Below are 19,716 nucleotides of genomic sequence, written 5' to 3' on the forward strand. Positions count from 1 at the left end.
ATGCTGTTGAGCTGTTGGTCGATAGGGGGCAGCAGCGCGTTGATTATCCTCACTGCCTGAAGAGCTTCGGTTACGATGCTTTTTACCACAGTAAATGTTTGATTAGGGACTAAAACAACATTTTTATGTCTGATATTAATCTCATAGGTAAACCAAAAGTGTACGATATAGCCTATGTGTGCCATATTTGACCTTTTTTGGGCCTTTTTCTTAAATTATAAAATTGCAAAAACTTATTCGTTTATAAGACTTCCATTTTGTGGTTTTGTCAAATTTATTCATAAACACCATACAGTATATGCTATAGTTAGCATAGTAGGTTAGCACATTTGTTCAGTCCCAAATTAAGCGGAGGATTACGCTGCCAGTAATGACAGGTGAGAAACCTTCCACTCATTCATCTCTTACATGCTGCTCAATAATATATCACCTCATCAAAAAGAAGACGAAAGGTGAAACGGGGTGAATTTGAGTTTTATTGACCGGAAGTGAAATGGATGTGATTCTCCATCTAGGCCAAAGTTCACCGGGCAAGGTATCAATCATTGCTATAAATATTGAAAGAGGGCATGAATAGACTTGGCCTGTTTAGCAAAAACTAAATTATAATGTTACTCTTACCATATGGTGTATGATAATTTAACACCATTCTTTCAAAAAGAAAACATTTCTTGCTTATTTAAACAAATAAATAATCAATATAATTTCAAGAGCAACAAACACTCAAATTTAATTCATTCTGACACATCATTTTTCTTTTCAAGTATGCATATTCTTTGTAAGTCATGCATTAAAGTAGCTTAATGTCATTTATGATGTCCACAGTAAAATCCTTTTCCAGTTTTAATGCAATTTTTTTTGCAAGGCAATGTAAAAAACGTCTTCCTTCTTGCCTGAACGCAGCTGAACTGAGAAACTCAGCTTAACCTGTTAAAGGATTTATTTATATACCGCTGTAATTAAAAGGTCTTGTTAGGACAGTGGCCTCAGAAAGTGGGAAAGTAAGAATGGGTTGGTCCTTTTTAAACCCCCAGTGAAACCATATGTTTTACAGAAAGGCAATCTAGAAGAGTGAGGTGATAGGTCATGGTTTAACTTTAGTCACGCAAGGCATTTTGTGACACTGGTGTAATTGAGTATAATGGCCCTCCTATTTAATCAGCTATGACTTTGTGAAATATCAATTATTTAAGTGAATTTATTAATCATTTACAAAGACTCAGGAGGAGAGGGTGTAAAAACAAATGATGTAATGCAACAAGAATTTATATTAAAGGCATTTAGTCGATATTAGATTTCTGCTATATTGGATAGTGAACTTTACCCTGAAGGTTCTGCACGTCAGATCAAAGAGCAAATGAGATTTAGCCCTTCCAAAAATACCAGTACGTTTATAGTCAGACAACACGCTTCTAGTTGTAAGTGGATTATGTCAGTTTAGCTGTGAGGAGAATGAAGCGCGGCACTTTCGCTTCGGTTATGGTGACAATTTTCAGATGATCAACATTTTGGACAAAGACGGGATTTCAGTATGGGTCAAATTCAAAGTGATGAAGAAGAAGAAGTGGAGCTATCAGATATCCAGCCTCTTTATACCAGATTCATGAGAGAGTGCCCAAGTGGAGCCCTGCATCTTCATGAATTCCGCAAGATCTTCGGAGTTCAGAGCACATCGGAAGATGAGGCTTTGTTCATGGAAACGCTCTTCAAATCTTTCGACACAAACAAGGTAAGTATTTTTTACATTATTTAAAACTTTTAAAATGCAAGTGCACATTTACTTCAAAATTTTATAGTGATTGCAAAGCAGCAATTTCTATTCATAAGCTGTGATTATGTGCATATGTGATCAGCTCATCAGCCGAGAATTTGTGTGCATTTGCAGGATGATGTTATAGACTTTATGGAATTTGTAGCAGCTGTCCACCTGGTTCTGAGAGGGAACCTAGAGGACAGATTGAAATGGTCTTTTAAAGTTTATGACAGAGATGACAGTGGAAAGTTGGACAAACAAGAGGTCAAACGCATTATAAAGGTGAGAGTGGTCTTGATTCTCACCACTGTCATGTTTGTATTTCCTTGCCTAAAAAGTGTCTCGCTTTTTCCTTCTAGATCATTTGTAAACTTAAGAAAAACCACATGAACATGACACCCAGTGAAATATGTGACAAGATATTTGAAGTTTTAGATGAAAACAAAGATGGTAAGTGGATTTTTTTATTCCTCAAATAAATATTTAAAGATCCCCTGTGGTTCAAATCAAGTTTTTAAATGTTGGTTATATGTCTATGGTGTTTTAATATGCTTTAAGAAATAGTTCACCTAAAAATAAAAATTGTGTCATCACTTACTCGCCCCCCAAGTTGTTCCAAACCAGTACGAGTTTCTTTCTTCTGTTGATGTGCCCCACTGACTTCCATGTTAGTAAAAAAAAATACTATGGAAGTCAATGGGGTCCATCAACTGTTTGGTTACCAACATTCTTCAAAATATCATAAGAAAGAAATTAAAGAAATTCATACAGATTTGGAAAGACATGAGGGTGAATAAACAATGACAATTTTCATTTTTGGGTGGACTATCCCTTTAAGACAAACCATGTGCAAATTCATAAGTCAGCACCATTGCTAGTAATGTCTCCTTAAAACTGCAGTGAACCTAAGAACGCAGTTTTAAACTGCCCGTTTCCTACCGTCCGTCACAAAGACACAAACATATAACCGATCCCGTCCACTCCTTTGATTTTCTATAATCATATTAATTACCATTATGCGTCCAACGTTGTAGAGAGTGATACATAAAGCACGTTACCATTGGCTTTAATACTTTAATATATTGACTTGTAGACAACTCTGTATAAATCGTACTTCCTCTTTTTGTTCTGAGTCAGTTTCTGGTTCAAACATATATGGCTGGATTAAACCAATATTTCTACTTGCCACTGTGTAGCGTTTACTACAGTTGATCCAGTGGAGCTGGTGTTAGTGATTGGAGGCGGGGCTAATTTGCATATTCATGTGTCCATGTATAGTGTAGAGTTCCATTCAAGCTGTTTTAAGCAACAACAAAATGATTTACTCAGGAAAAAAACTTAACTTATCAAAAATGATTTGACTGCAGGGGGGCTTTATAGACCAAAAATGTACTATCTTGTGGTAAACAGATGAACATGTTGCCAAAAGTATGTAAACATTCAAACAGCACACCTAAAAACTTGTTTAGCATTCTATTTCAAGCCATTCATTTACGCAAAGAAAATATTTTCCTATATGAAATATCACTATATTACATTATTTAATGTACTGCATATTGAAAATGAACACAATAATATAATGTCTTAATATATTACAATAGTAATACACAAGTTATTGCCACTTTTCATATATTGAAAAATATGTAGCAATATGTTTACTCATAAATCATATTATATGTAATTTTATATTCAATAATACACTTACGTCATAAAATATGGTACTGTGTGTACATAAGTATATTTGAACATATATATTCATATTTAAATGGGAACATGGATGTGCAAATATATGTACACAATTATGAGGAAAATATATATCAAATCTAATTCGCCCACCATGTTGCCATGATTTTAACAATACATCCAAATGTCCAAATATTCAACATTTGTTTTCAGTAAATACATATTTTCATTATATCAAATGTGTAACTGTGCAAACAATAAACTAAGTGAGATCCATTTCGAAGTGTAATGTAAAACTAAGCGCACGTACACGCCGTTAAATGTCAGAGCGAAACTAAGCTAAATGTAGATCTACATCTGGGGAGCGATTATTATTTTTTTTTTCTAGGATGGTAGGGGAAGACTCATAAATGCTATTAACTCCAGTGACGGGTAGGTTTAGGGACGGGGTTGGGTTAGGTCATATATTTATATATACAGTAATGTAATGTTAAGTCAACGGCGTTCATAAACACGCTGAAAAGCGATTATGCGTGTTGATAGCACGCCAAAAATGGAAATACAAATTGGCGTGTCATACATACGCCATTTCATGAGATCAGTCTGAAATAGTAATGGTACAAAAAGTTGTTTCATGTAAAACAGTTATTTATGACTGTTACAAATAATTTTTTACACACTATATATATCATTTCATATATAATTTATACATATCATATATGTGTCGTTTCCACAGAATACACAATAGGTACATCATTTGAGTTGTGGTGGAAATTATATTTGCTGCTCGAGGAAAATGTCTGAAATCTATTTTGGACTATAATATATCTGATACAATTTGACATATTAAACTGTCATACATGAGTGTGTGAAAATTATGTTTCTAAAAATCCACAGGAGCACATGGATGAATAAACCTTATATAATAATCCCGTGTGGCAGCCTAAATATATGTTGGCTTAGACTGTTGCTAAAATAAGCCTGTCAGTGGAGGGAGCGGATGATGAGAGAATAAATTAAAAACAGTCTTCCTCTTCATCCACAGGTCAAATATCCCTATCAGAGTTCATGGAAGGGGCACAAAAAGATGCCTGGATTATGGACCTCCTAAAACTGGACACTAATGCACGGGGTTGGTTCAGGGAAAAATGGGGAAAAGATCCATGAGCTTTCATCCACATCCCATGGGCCAAAACCTGCTTGCCCTTTTACAATCTTTCAAATGTTGAGGCCTGCAAATGAGAGAGACCTGGTATAGAGGTCAGAAAATATTTGCCTTCTGTCACGAGCGAATACGTGCCTCATCATACATTGATCGCATTGATGTTCAAACAGTCTGCATGTGTAAAAGCGGGTTCCGTCACATTTTCTTCTGAGTGTGGTGAAGATGCTGGTATTCTTATGAAGGATGGATATAATTACCCAAAACTTGGTTTAAGAAAAATGAATCGTGTGTTCATAGATGGAACAATAACTAGGTTCCATAGTCAATTTAAAGGGATACTCAACTTTTTTTGGAAGAAGGCTCATTTTACAACTCCCCCAGAGTTAAACAGTTGAGTTTTACCGTTTTCAAACCCATTCAGCCGATTTTCTGATATTTTGAAGAATATCAGTAACCAGACAGTTTCTGATCTCATTGATTTCCATAGTATATTTTTTTTCCTACTATGGAAGTCAATGAGACCAGAAACTGTCTGGTTACTGATATTCTTCTAAATATCAGAAAATCGGCTGAATTGATTCGAAAACGGTAAAACACAACAAGTTCACGTGGCCGTCATCAGATTTGAAAGTCACTCAAAAGGCTCTTTTACGATGGCTTTCAGTCAACTACAGTGAGGCGCGGTGGTTTATGGGAGGAGTAGTTCCTTTGCTCTAAAATGAAAATATGTACACAAGCTTGTACTCTTGACTCTTTTTTTTTTTGGATTTTCTCTTTGTTTTTTCAATCGAAATGCTATGTTGTATGCTTAATGAGTTCAGCCGTAGCTGGTTATCCTCAGACATGCTCTAATACTCTTTAGATATGGATTTTACAAAATGTCAATGGGAGAAATGAATTGGAAATTTACTTCTGGCACCAACGCTCTCTCGGGCTGTGTGCAGGACTGTGATGCTCTATTGAGATGACTTGTTAGGCATTATTCCGCAGCAGCGCACATGGCCAACTTACACAAATATAAATAGATACATATTACTTTTTTCTGTTGGATGTAGCCTTTTTGAAAATTCAGGGCTATAAAGAAATACACACTGGTAAAATGGTGAGTTTTATATTTGTATTATTTATTTATTTAATTTTTTTTCCTAAAAAGAAAATGTTTATTTAAAAGTAATAATTTTGAATAATTCTGCCCTATAAAGCAAAAAGGCAGTACCGGTAACTACGCAGAGTGCAGAACTGAGAAAAATGGCTTTAACTAGGGCTTTTTGCAGTTACCGTACAAACGATTACCATTTTTCTCCCAAACAACACACATTTGAGATACGATGTTTTGTCACATAACAAAGGAGGCCTTAAATGTCATGAAAATGACAATAACTAATGTTTCACCAAAAATGCAGTTACTGCCTTTTTGCTTTGTAGGGCAGGATTGTTTTGGATGAGCATAAATTAATCCCTCTCTGCACTATCCGAACTGAGTTGTTTACCAGTTTCGTTACATTTCGTTACGAATTTTCGAGCAACGGAGGACTTCATAGGAAATTTCGCCAGAGAACAGAGGACTTGTTCGGGGCTCATGGCGGACATTCACCCAAGGCCTTACGGAGGACGGATTCATTGAGCATCGTCGATGTTTGTTTCAGTTCGAAGACAATTGTTTTGGTCCTTGGACTGCCCTCGCATATTCCATGTGTGCATGCAGATGAGTGAGTACAGTTGGACTGAGATCTGTTGAATATCAAATCATTTGGAGGAAAAGTGCATCAACGGTTCATGGCAATTTCAAATGCACTGGTTTAGAGACCAAGTTTGTGGGTTCTCACATTTATCATTGAGCTATTGAGTGTTTAATATCTGTATTTGATACATGTGAACAAGAGTTGTAATAAGGGAACTGATTATCAAAGACTCGGTTTAGGGAGACAAATCAATTAAGAGTCATTTGATCACGACTGAGTCAATTTAAGAGTCATTTGATCACGACGGTGTCAATAGCCGTTTCGCAATACCAAGGGTGCTTCTCAATATCCCCCCTCGTCTCCTCGCTCCTCCATCCTCCATCCTATGACCCGGAAACCGATAAAGCTCAGCCATCTTGAAGGACATCTCAATTCTCTAATTGCACCGCGAGGAGTGAGGAGACTTCCTGAGGAGTCATGAGCGAGGTATCCCATTCGGAAGTGTTTTATTGACTAAACGTGATGCACATATTAATTCTCCTCCCCCTTCACATCGGTCACAATCATTTTAATTTATACTTCACCTTTGCAGTTTATATAAACCACACATCTCACATATTTCAACAGTGTAGCCTATATTTATTATTATTTGTTATAAATTTTTTAAATAACCAAACTTCAACAACATAAGGGCAGATGCTTTTAGCGCTGCTGATGACACTGTGGAGTGACGTTTGAGTGATCAAGTATTCCAATGTATATAAAAAACGTTTTATTCGATTCCTCCGTCCTCCTTTCCGTTCCTCGCTTCCTTCCCTAGTGTCCTACAGGGGGTGGAGTTGAGACGCGAGGAAAGGAAATGAGGATGCACATAAAAGAAATGAGAAGCATCCCAAGTATGCAAACTTTGGACTTGCGTCCTTGGTAGTTTGGACTTGCCAAGTTCAACTCAGGAGAACGAACTCCAGAGGACGAGAGGATGCAAGTCCGGTTCTTCTGCAAATGGAACAGAGCGTTCTTGATTGCATCACTCAGTACGCTCTGGCTACTCCGGTTATCTCTTTATGTATATTGTAGGCAACAATAAAATGAAATATGCTACAATTCTGCCTCTTTTCATCAACAATTAAACGAAATATGTTATAAAACTCCACTCTGCCTCTTTTCATTTAAAAAAATCTTAAACATATTAGCCTTATGGCCACGTGGTTCAGGCAACGCGTACATTGATTATCTTCACTGAATATATTTATACATTTTACATGCAGGATCTTACACCGATTACAGCATGTAAGGCCATGTAGATGCCTTAAAGTCTTCTTAAAACGGTTATATGTAATAAACTGCTTATTCAATGTGCAAAAGTCTTGTGCATATTCTGAGGAGCTTGCAAAATTGACCATTTTGGGCTGGACTATCTGTTTGAGGAAAAGAGGGAACAAAATGCTTAAATGCCTAAAGCTTATTATTCATGACTGTTGAAGTTGTGGAAGAATCTACATACTGTACAATATGTGCACCAATAAGAGCTGCATTCAAACGAATTCTGTAGGAAACCCAGCATGGAGCCAGAAGCGCATTTATCATTTATGCCAGCATGAGTTCACATGTGCTGAGTTTACAGGACATTTGACACACAGGGCATCTATGTACATGCATCTTTTATACACATAAATAAACCAGTTTTTTTTTTTCTTTGATTTATCGACCTGAAATGGAAGACAGATTAATGCCAGCATGGTGCCTCCCACTATGCAATGTGTTCACACATGGTGCTTAGCAATGAACTATTCTTAACAGTGATATAATTCAAACCATGTCATTTTTTTTTTACTCTTAAGCCTAAATGGAGCTCATCCTCTGACTGAACCACAATTAACCCATATAAATCACCTATGTGGCGTGTGTGAGAGAGAGATTTAATATTTCAAATTGTTCAAAAAGTTTTCTATTAAATGAATCATCAATATAATAAACCCAAATGAATTATGCTGAATATTACTTTAAGTTACTCATTTACAAGTTCAGAGGTGATTGCCACTTCTAATAGAAATCAAGTCATTGAATTGTTGAACTTTTGGCTTGTGAAGGATTTTGCATCTCATTTTTTGTAACAGGGGTTCTGCATTCCTGAAGGATTAAAGCAATTTTAATCTAATTTCAGAAGCAATTCTGTTGCATCAAAGAGCTTAAAACAGATCTGTTTTAGCATATCTTTTAACAGCCTTCTGAAGCAGTTCCTGGCAGTTTATTCAAAATTCATGTGGCTTCCTGGCCCACCATAACAAGCATATTAAAATTCTCTCTGACATACTGTAGTTCTCCCAGTCAGACGGAATATGCTAAATGGTTTGCAGAGACATGGTCAGAGTATTATGACGCTTTTCCACTGCATGCTACGGTACGGTACGGCACGCTTTGGCGCTTTTCCACTGCATGCTACGGTACGGTACGGCTCGCTTCGGCTCACTTTAAATGGTACCTGGTCTGTTGAGGTTCCAAGCATACCTGTTATCCATCAGTCTATAATCCCACCCACTTTAAAGCGGTACTAACTGGCGTGGAGAAGCAATAGAGCTAAAGCGAACCGAGCTGTGCCGTGTTGAGCCGAGTCGTACCACGCAGTGGAAAACCGCCATTAGACTGTTAATTCAAAACAAAACAGGAAACAATTGCAATCTATCAAGATCTATCCATCTTTTTATCTATCTACACACACATACCCACCCCTTTTCCTTCCGAACTGCTTTAATTATTTGTGGCATTGATTCAACAAGGTGATGAAAACATTCCTTTTTGTAGAGAATTTGGTCCCTGTTAACATGATAACGTCACGCAGTTGCTGCACATCCATGATGTGAATCTCCCATTCCACCACATGCCAAAGGTGCTCTATTGGATTGAGATCTGGTGACTGTGGAGTCCATTAGAGTTTAGTGAACTCATTGTCATGTTCAGGAAACCAGTTTGAGATGATTTGAGCTGTGTTATGTATCACAAATTTTTTTTTTGAAAATAAATGTATTTTCCCGCCAAATTTACTCCATAGTCTCACTGCATGTTAACAATTGCTTAACTGAGCTACCTTTAAACAATAAAATATTCTTCAAAGATATCATTGTGCAACTCATTCTTAACTCCACTGCACCATTGAGAACGGATGCATCTATGTTTAGTGAGGAGGAATTTCAGCTATGAGACTAAGGCAATGGCAGCAGAAGAACAGAGGACTGGTCACATGATCCAACTACGACAGAAGCTCTTGAATGTGGAACCATAAAATGGTGTTTATTCACAATAGAAACTGGCTCTTGTGTGAGTAAACACAGGTGTGTGGCTTTACTTTGGGGTCAAATCCTCAGAAGTTTGACATGACACCTTATGTGCGAACCGTGTGTGTGTATGTGTGAAGTATATGTGTAAAGTCTGTGTTGCTAGGAAGGCTGAATCTCTAATCCGATGAAACGGAAGGCCATGTGATGGCTTTAAAGTAAAGTGTCAGTCATTTGGGAACACTGCAGTTTATTTTTTATTGTTCAATATTGCATGCAATCCTGCAGTGAGAGTCTTTATTTAACTTGCTGTTGGCATATTTGTACATTTGTTTGTGTACAAACACGTGTACCAACATTCTTGCTGTCCACTGTTGTCCCTTTAGGGCCATTTGGACTTAGAGAAACAGCATACAGTCAAAGTTTATTTATACAGTGACTATGTTTAGAATAGCAATACTCTCAATATTTCTGCTGTAATAGAATGTACATGTATTGTGGACAATATGCAAATATATATAATAAATAAAATAGAATATCTGGATGACATTTGCCAATATGAGCAATTTGCAACCATTTATTGTCCATTATTTATTTATTTAGTTAGTTTGTTTTATTCAGTCATTCATTATTTAGCTTGACTCATAATTTGTTCTAAACTGACAAATGTTCAGATATATTCTGTTTTATGACTCCAAAATAACTGGACACCATTTATTAAACATGATAAACGTGAACAAAATGTATAATTTATTTAATAATTGGTTTAATAATGTATTGGTGAATAATGTGTACTTTAGCATTCTGTTTTTAAAAATAGCAACAGTATATACTGCTCTATAATCACAAGCTCCAGTCATATGTAAATGTATATTTCAGGTTATAAATTAAACTTTATTGACAGTGTCTGGAGTGTGTAAAGCAAACAGAAAATGATTTTACAGTGTACTAATGGAAGTCTATGAGGCAACCATTGTATGTTTTTGCTTTTTCACTGGCATACCATTTATGATATAAATACGCAACTATTTAACCTTGAATATTTTTTTAAAATAATAGTATAGGAGAAAATAGTGTCAGTGATAACAGCATGAGCAAATATGTGTGTGGTTCAGGTATACCCTGTATGGCGACAAAATTTGGTCTCCATGAGGAAAGCAGCTTATAAGTGTGCTTGCATGTGTGTGTGTGCGTGTGTGTGCGAGTGGCTGTTTTACCATCTACAGTCAATGCTGGTGGGTCTGTCAGTGTGTCACTATCAGAATGTAAGGCCAGGTGGCAGACTGTCGCTACTGTGCGTTACTGGGTGGCCTCCAGCTGACACGTGGCCAAACTTCAGGCCTCTGGAGAGTCAAACGAGAGAGACTGTGGATTATCTCAGTGTGAGCTAAAGAATGCAAATGGCCGGCTGCCCTTGAAAATGTAAACTTTGCCTAACATTTGACCTTAAGACGCAGTACAAGTGATACAATGATTGTCCAATTTGGCATAAGAAAAATATTTACTAACACTGTAAAAAAATATTTTCAAGATTTGTTATCACAACATTTTTTTTCTTTTGTCAAATCAACTTAAATAATTTATTTAGTTCAGATAACTTGTTATTTTAAGTTTCTGATGATTAAATCAGTTTCCTTCATTGTATTAACTCACTTTTTCCAGTTCAATCAACTTAAAATTTTAAGGCAACCATGCAGGTTACTTAATTTTTTAAGTTAAACCAACAATATTTTTTTTTACAGTAGGCCCATTTACTAGGTTCAGGCCTGTCAGACCCATATATATACAGTATATATGCAAATTTGGGACAAAATGTTAGTTTGTTGTGGTTACCTATACATGTGCATTGACATAAATATTATATATACTGGAATGTAATATTTTATATATTATATGATATACATTAGCCTATATATAATGTGAACATATTTAACATAAATCAAAGCATAATGTATCATTTTCTAAAAACGTTAACCCAGAAGTGTTGTTTTTTCTTTGTTATTAAACGTGGATGTTTTCCACTAAGAAACGAACATTGTTATTATGTTTTGATTGATACTGTGAAGCTGCTTTGATGCAATCTATATTGTGAAATCGCTAAATATACTTCACTTGACTTGGTTTTCGGTTTTATATAGTATTATATATTTATTCATAATTTGATATAGCTTTTACTTATATATATATATATATATACATATAAGTAAATATAAGTAAGTATAAGTAAATATAAGTTTTTTCAAACATTAAAAGTTTTTGTAATTTTAGCATTTCAACTTTATTTGAGTTATTTGGCAAGGCAGCATTTCTCATTTTTGAGTTTTTTTTTTTTTTTGCTTAAGTTTTTCATCTAATATTCATAATTTATTTGATAAATATTTAAATTATTGAAAGCATTTTTAAAATTGTAGTTTTAATTATCACAGGGTTACACTATAAAATCTGCTAAATATATAATATTTAGCTTATTTCATGTAATATATTGTTAGTCATTAAAACTAATTATAAGTATTTTTTTACCATAGTGAATTAAAATTTAGACCTTTGCGCTGGGACAGGCCATAATCACTATTTGATGTGTTTAAAACTAGTTATTTTTTATGATAGGCTAATTGAATATTAATTGACAATAGTTGATCAAACACGTCTAAGACATACAAATTTGTATTTTTATAAAAGTAAACATACCATGTGCCATTGTCAATAGCACAATACCGTTTTTTTTGACACTATGCAATCAAGTTGCTTTTGTGTCCATGTAATTGTTAAACCTCCCACACAAACAACAGCCTTACAAACATCAAAGTGTGGCAAGTTGACAGTTTCCTAGAGGCCATGAGTTTCTTTTAGGAAGAGACGCTGATAATCATTCCTCATTTGGTAGGCTTTGGTTCCCGGTGGATCGTCCACACCCATATGGGGTGACAATCCGCATTTCCTTTGAAGGCCAGCTAGAAGTTCCTCACAACTGACAGATAACAGACAACAGACAAATGGCCATTCATCCATTATGACCAATGCACGGCGACTTATTTATAACGGCCACTGGGATGCCATTCTCTCCCAGTGAACTGGCCACCTCTCTTTCCAACAATAGTCCACGCTGTCCTCTTGAGCCATAAATTATCTTCTAATATTAAATGCAACTGTCTGTCAACAGTATCCATTGTGAGACCCGATCCAATACCCCAGCTTCACGTGGGACGGCCCATCTTTGAGTGATGTAGGTTTGTAATGTGTCCTAAAAAGGCTTGAGGTTCTGAAGCCCTGGTGACACGGCTTCTATATAAATATGGGAGCAGGTGAACCGGACGCTCACTCTCTTATTTTCTACCGCTCTTGAGGGAGCAAGTTTTCCAGGCCTCTTGTGCAAGCTCTCCTGGGTGAGTGTACTTCAATGGATTTTTATGTTAAATGGTTTGTTGGACTACATCAGATAGCGTAGCTTAGTTTTTGGATAGCTCACCCAAAACTGAACATTCGAATCATCTACCGCACTCGCATTCATGTCGTTCCAAACCTGCATGACTTTGTGGAGCACAAAAAAATATATTTCGAAGAACTGTTTTTGTCCAAAAAGTTTGAATGCTTGAATACTTTATAATAGAAATGAATACTTTTAAACTAATATTTAGCAAGGATGCATTATATTGGTCAACAGTGACAGTAAAAACATTTATAATGTTACATAAGATTTCAATTTCAAATACATGCTGTTTTGAACAACGAATTTGAACAAAACACTGTTATCACTGTTTCCATGAAACTATTAAGCAGAACAACTGTTTTCAACATTGATAATAATAAATGTTTCTTGAGCAGCAATGATTTCTGAAGGATCGCGTGACTGGAGTAATGATGCTGAAAATTCAGCTTTGCATCACAGGAATAAATTACATCTTAAAAAATATTCAAATAAAAAAACAGTTATTTTAAATTGTAATAATATTTCACAGTATTACTGTTTTTACTGTATTTTTGATCTAATAAATGCAGCTTAGGTGACCATAAGAGAGTCCTTTCTAAAACATTTAAAAAATCTTGCCAACCCCAAACAGTGTATATTAAAAGTCAAAGTCAGTGCCTTTCACTGGCGCAAAAAGTACTTCAAATATCTTATTATGTGTTCTGCAGAAGAAATAAAGTCATATAGTATAATAATTCCTCATTTAATGAATTATTTGGTACAGTAGAGCAGTGAACATTTCGCATCTTTGTAACAACAGAAGCAGCACGATTAAAATATTACATGCATATAAACTGAAGCTTATCTGAACTCAAGATATCAAATAATAATAAAATTTGTATTATTTATAGCACATTGCGAGTGTGCCGAAGGGAGTGTAGGACTGAATAACACAAGTTGTCAGAAATCTCTTTTTAAGCACAGAAGATTAATAATTTACGTTTAGCTTTGAGTGCTACATAAATTCAACAAGCAAAGACAAGGGTTTAATAGGCAAGAGAAAATCCTGCTTATTAACGGGCGCCATGTGTTTGCTCCCTGTGCCATTGGTCTTCAAACACCAGCTGTCTAAGCAAACATGTGTGACGAGGAAGAGACCACCGCTCTGGTGTGCGACAACGGCTCAGGTCTGGTGAAGGCCGGCTTTGCCGGTGACGACGCCCCCAGAGCCGTGTTTCCCTCCATTGTGGGCCGACCCCGCCATCAGGTGAGACCACCACGTTCACTGATCCCATCTGAGGCTTAGTCTTACTTTGAGCCACTCAGTAAAGCACGTCTTAAGTCACAGTACTTACATTTTAACCCTTGACCTGTAAAGACGACGCTCTGCTTATAATCATGCAAGTGCTTATTTGAGTCAAACGTATTGACAATTGTTAAGTTGGGGTGAAAAGGTCACCCTGAATGTGAAGATTGTGACGGATTGTTTTATGGTCTCTTCCAGGGTGTCATGGTCGGTATGGGTCAGAAAGACAGCTATGTAGGAGACGAGGCCCAGAGCAAGAGAGGCATCCTCACCCTTAAATACCCCATTGAGCATGGTATCATCACCAACTGGGACGACATGGAGAAGGTAGACCTTAGAATTAGTCACTTTTAAGGAGCAAAAGTGCGGTAACGATAAGGAAATTTCGGCAAAATTATTTTTTAATTGTGTATGAATCAAACAAAGCGGCTTTCTGTTGGTCACCACAGCTTGAACCTTCACGTGAAATTCCAGGAAAAGCTCAGTGTTATGCTTTATAAGGTCAAAATGAAAATCCTGCAAGGCATTTTACAGATACACCGTAAAATATTATTTTCATGATTTATCAAAACTACTTTTTTTTTGTCAAATCAACTTCTCAATTCGGTCCCACATTATATTAAGTGGTTTTAAGTACTATGTACTTACATTGAAATTACTACTTTGATACATTGGACTTATTGTGTACATACATGTTTTTACATTGTACTTATATTTTGAAAATACCTGCATGTAATTACAACTGTAATTAATTCATGTAATTACATTTGTAATTACACAGTTGATCCTTCCCTTACACCTCAGCCCACCATGATACCTACCCATATCACCACACCTGTCCCTAACCATACCCATATCACACCTCAATAGCAGCAAAAGTGTTTTACAATACAACCTGAACACAATAAGTACATTGTACTTATTTTCCTATGTAAGTACATAGTACTTAAAGCCACTTAATATAAAGTGGGACCCCTCAGCTCGTTAGGATAGACATCGTTAGGATAGATTTTGCATAGATTAAAAATAAACCAAAGTTTGTTGTGTGGAACTGGAACCACTGAAAGTATTTTTTTTTTTTTTTTTTAGTGTGAGGACTTATCTTAATAAGTATGCAATAACTGTAGACATGAACAAATGGATGGTACAAAGCTGTATGGTACAAGTCTATTGCTTTTTGGCACAAATAGATTTTCCCCATGAAAATTTGCTGCGCAGCAGTAAAAAAAGACTGCATTTTAAAACCTTATAAACTGAAAATGTATTGTGTTTTTCCATATGTAATGAAAAATACAATACTGCTGTCTTAGATTTGGCACCACACTTTCTACAATGAGCTCCGTGTGGCCCCTGAGGAACACCCCGTGCTCTTGACTGAGGCTCCTCTGAATCCTAAGGCCAACAGAGAGAAGATGACCCAGGCAAGCCCTTTTAAAGACTTTAAAATCATGACATTAATAGTATTATGTCCATAATACTTAGTAATAATTGATTTCTATCTGTATATCAGATCATGTTTGAGACGTTCAACGTTCCGGCTATGTACGTGGCTATCCAGGCTGTGCTCTCCCTGTATGCCTCTGGCCGTACCACAGGTTAGCATTGCATACATTGACTATAATAGTTGTTTTTAAACTGCATCTGTTGGTTTTTCATGCTTTCTTTTATTTGTTTCAGGTATTGTGCTGGACGCTGGTGATGGTGTGACCCACAATGTACCCGTGTATGAGGGTTACGCTCTTCCACATGCCATCATGAGACTGGATTTGGCCGGCAGAGACCTGACTGACTACCTGATGAAAATCCTGACTGAGAGAGGCTATTCGTTCGTCACCACTGGTAATCTAACGCTTTCTGCAGTTTTCACATAAATTATAAATGATAGACGGTTAAATTAGAATGTATTCATGAAATGGATAATAAACTGTATCACAAATGTAAAATGTTGCTTATACTTCTTTACGCTGTAGTGATATATTCATTAACTAAACAGCACCACCTTGTGGTCAACACCAGTAACTGCGCAAAGAGAACTGTAGCCAGCTGCTGCTGTACTACTTTGTACTACTTAATACCTTTCTAACTCGCTGTTACAGCTGAGAGGGAGATTGTTCGTGACATTAAGGAGAAGTTGTGCTACGTGGCTCTTGATTTTGAGAATGAGATGGCCACCGCCGCCTCCTCCTCATCTCTGGAGAAGTCCTACGAGTTGCCCGACGGTCAGGTCATCACCATTGGTAACGAGAGGTTCCGCTGTCCCGAAACCCTCTTCCAGCCATCTTTCATTGGTCAGTTTCTTATTAGTTCATTTGGATAATTGCTCCCCTTTTTATACTTCTTGGCTTTGGATGTTTTCTTTCCCTAGTCAAAAATACAATCGGACGGAATGAATCCTAGAAACTTTCGGCTATAGGATATAATTTATTTAAACAAAAATGTTTTAGTTTTGTTAATATCTCTAACAGTCAAATAAAAGTTTTATTTTTTTTAAGTAAAGAGTCACAATTTCACTTTTCCCAGTAGGAAATAGTATTCTATTATTTATCTTTTTTTTAGACAATTCTTACTTGATTAAATTAGGATTAGATCTAAATGATATTATATATATATATATATATATATATATATATATATATATATATATATATATATATATATAAAATAATAGCCTAAGTTGACAACATATGGTTTTACATTGCTTTAACTCATCAAAATAAGTTAATCAGTCAATTAAATCATATTAAAAATAAATAATAATATCACAGTAAAAAATATTGTTGGTTTAACTTAAAAAATGAAGTTACCTGGTTGCCTTAAAATTGTAAGTTAATTGAAATGGAAACATTGAGTTAATATTGATTTATTTAATTATCAGAAACTCAAAATATGTTATCTGAACTACATAAATTATTTGATTTCAATTTGATTTGACAAAAGAAAAAATATTGTGATTACAAATCATGAAAATATTTTTTACAGTGTATTTTAAAATAAATAAAAAAAATGTTTAATAAAGATTAGCATTTTCAGAAGTTACCAGTAGGAAATATTTTTATTTTTATTTTACAAATTTTCTTTTATTTTTAGAGGATTCTTATTTGGTTTACGTAGCATTTGATCTAAATTATAATGTTCATATAGTAATCCAATACTTTCCCATCACCACGACTTAGTTTTCTCCTAAGAAATAAAAAGTTTTTCATTAAAAGCCCAAAACTGTTTAATCGGCATAATCATGTAGCTCTTGAGAAAACAAGACAGAAAAAAAATAAAAATGCATGGCCTCTAATGGCTTCCATAGAATCATGTTCACATTCCTCTAGGATTTTAGACTAGGTTTCTCCTTGATGACAGACAAGCTTTGAATATCCCTACATTATGCCTTGTTTTTTAATCAATTATTCATGCAAAGTTTCTAGCCATCCTGAAACGGGGCCTACAATGAACCACTAAGCCCACACTCAAAATATATTCTCCCTTTTGAGCCATTGCCAAGCCTAGATTCCCATTGATGAAAAATTCATATTATTAATAATTCTCAATCATTTGCACATGCAGCACATCAGTCTATGTGCAGCAACACAATTAAACCCACCTTCCACAGACACAGCAAAGCGGTCAAGAGACTCCCGCAGGGAAAAAAATCAAACAGCTGCATTTTGAAGCGATATCTCTTACATTACCGTGCGCTTTTAGAAGAGGTGACACAGTGACGGATCACCTTTTGTCAGGAACTAATTAGGAGCGTTTCACTATATGGCCAGAGGCTGACGGGCTATTTATGGTGTACAGGGTTCTTAGTCTTGACATTGTACATCAATCACTGTTTCCTTATCCAATAGAGCCGATAGGGCAGTGGCTCACCAGCAGTTCTTCCCGTAATGAAATCAACGCTATTATGTAATCTGCGCTTTGAATTAGCATGCTACTCCATATGGACAGTATTTAAATGTATAATCCATTCCCATTCATCATCTAAATGGCATTGTCTCTAGGTATGGAGTCTGCTGGTATCCATGAGACCACTTACAACGGCATTATGAAGTGCGACATTGACATTCGTAAGGATCTGTACGCCAACAATGTGCTGTCCGGTGGTACCACCATGTACCCTGGTATCGGTGACAGGATGCAGAAAGAGATCACAGCTTTGGCTCCCAGCACCATGAAGATCAAGGTACAGTTCAGGACTAGTTTTAACGACTAAAGGCCCGTTCGCATCAAGAAATGTGTTTCAAACTGTATCCTGATTATTATTATTATTTGTAATGGCAATTAAATGTTCCTTTGTCCACTACAGATGATTGCCCCTCCTGAGCGTAAGTACTCTGTCTGGATCGGTGGCTCCATCCTGGCTTCCCTCTCCACCTTCCAGCAGATGTGGATCAGCAAAGACGAGTACGAGGAGGCCGGACCCTCCATTGTCCACAGGAAGTGCTTCTAAACCCCTCCTCTTCTCGTTCTCTTCTGTCCTGGACTCTACTTATAGTCTTTACACCATGTCACGTCTTGTGTTTGTACTTCAAGTCCCTCTGTACAACAATTCAAGTCTACAGCCACAATAAATTGTTCAATAAATACATTTACATATTTTCAATAAACTCCTCTTTGTATATAAAGCACTTTCTTACACTCAAACTGACAGGACGCTCTCCAGCGTTCAGGTTTGAGATCGTTCTTCGCCGAGGCCACCGGATGGCAGACTTGCTGCTGTGATATTACCCATGAAACACCCTTGAGATCACTGTACTAACTTGCCTGAGAATTTATGCAAAACAACTTGCGTCAAACCTGCCTTAACCACATTATAATGTCATTTGATCGCCAGTCGGTGTATGAACCACAACTCTTGCTTATTCTACCAATCATGCAGACTTGAGGGTTCTATCATCAATAGCCCTAAATATATGATGATGACGATAAGAAAACAGGTCAGTTTAATGTAGGCCAGAGGCACAGCTGATACTCTCCGGCTGAGCAACAGAACACTGAGTCTCACAGCTGAAACCCAACAATCTAGGGCAAAAAGATGTGAGGTAAAGAATATTATTGCAGTTGCTCCTATTATTGACTCAGTATGAATACAGTTTGTTTTAGAACTTTGTATAACCTTGAAATCCCCAATGAAGCATCCTATTACATGTTATTCGCACATTTGTAATCTGCTTTTGAGAGAAAAGAATAACCAAACACTGTACGTAAAGGCATAGTTCAGCTAAAAACAATTGGCTCACCCTCATCTCATTCTAAACCTGCTTTTCTTTTTTCTGTAGAATAAAATAATATATATTTTTTTTAAATAATACTTGAATAATATTCATAAAATAAGAAATTCAACATTCTTCAAAATATCTTCTTTTGTGTTCTGCAGAAGAAAAGTTCATACAGGTTTGGAATCAGAAAAAGTCTTCACTCCCCAGCTTCCAATTAAATCACAGAGACCCAGTTT

General features: G+C 36.1%; 2 protein-coding genes across 2 annotated transcripts; both read left to right on the top strand.

Annotated features, from left to right (window-relative positions):
* Window positions 1-21: 21 nt before the first annotated feature.
* guca1g (guanylate cyclase activator 1g) lies at window positions 22-5,018 on the top strand. Its single transcript, XM_039647907.2, has 4 exons — window positions 22-1,729; window positions 1,886-2,035; window positions 2,113-2,203; window positions 4,482-5,018. The coding sequence occupies exons 1-4, from the start codon at window positions 1,532-1,534 to the stop codon at window positions 4,601-4,603; spliced, it is 561 nt and encodes a 186-aa protein (XP_039503841.1). The 5' UTR covers window positions 22-1,531; the 3' UTR covers window positions 4,604-5,018.
* Window positions 5,019-12,868: 7,850 nt separating this feature from the next.
* Window positions 12,869-18,868, top strand: acte1 (actin, epsilon 1). The gene is made up of 9 exons (XM_039648088.2): window positions 12,869-12,938; window positions 14,086-14,228; window positions 14,466-14,594; window positions 15,578-15,688; window positions 15,778-15,862; window positions 15,945-16,106; window positions 16,364-16,555; window positions 18,263-18,444; window positions 18,568-18,868. Exons 2-9 carry the CDS (start codon window positions 14,100-14,102, stop codon window positions 18,709-18,711), a joined length of 1,134 nt encoding a protein of 377 aa, XP_039504022.1. The 5' UTR covers window positions 12,869-12,938; window positions 14,086-14,099; the 3' UTR covers window positions 18,712-18,868.
* The last annotated feature ends 848 nt before the right edge of the window (window positions 18,869-19,716 follow it).

The sequence above is a fragment of the Pimephales promelas genome, chromosome 25, assembly GCF_988280905.1.
Source record: "Pimephales promelas chromosome 25, fPimPro1.hap1.1, whole genome shotgun sequence".
Taxonomy (NCBI): domain Eukaryota; kingdom Metazoa; phylum Chordata; class Actinopteri; order Cypriniformes; family Leuciscidae; genus Pimephales; species Pimephales promelas.

Bases quoted from the DNA above. Each gene is read 5' to 3' on its own strand.
- guca1g (XM_039647907.2), top strand. From the start codon at position 1,532: ATGGGTCAAATTCAAAGTGATGAAGAAGAAGAAGTGGAGCTATCAGAT. The intron at 2,036-2,112 runs GTGAGAGTGGTC...TTTTCCTTCTAG, and splicing joins AGGTCAAACGCATTATAAAG to ATCATTTGTAAACTTAAGAA. The intron at 2,204-4,481 runs GTAAGTGGATTT...CTTCATCCACAG, and splicing joins TTTAGATGAAAACAAAGATG to GTCAAATATCCCTATCAGAG.
- acte1 (XM_039648088.2), top strand. From the start codon at position 14,100: ATGTGTGACGAGGAAGAGACCACCGCTCTGGTGTGCGACAACGGCTCA. The intron at 14,229-14,465 runs GTGAGACCACCA...GGTCTCTTCCAG, and splicing joins TGGGCCGACCCCGCCATCAG to GGTGTCATGGTCGGTATGGG. The intron at 16,556-18,262 runs GTCAGTTTCTTA...CATTGTCTCTAG, and splicing joins CTTCCAGCCATCTTTCATTG to GTATGGAGTCTGCTGGTATC.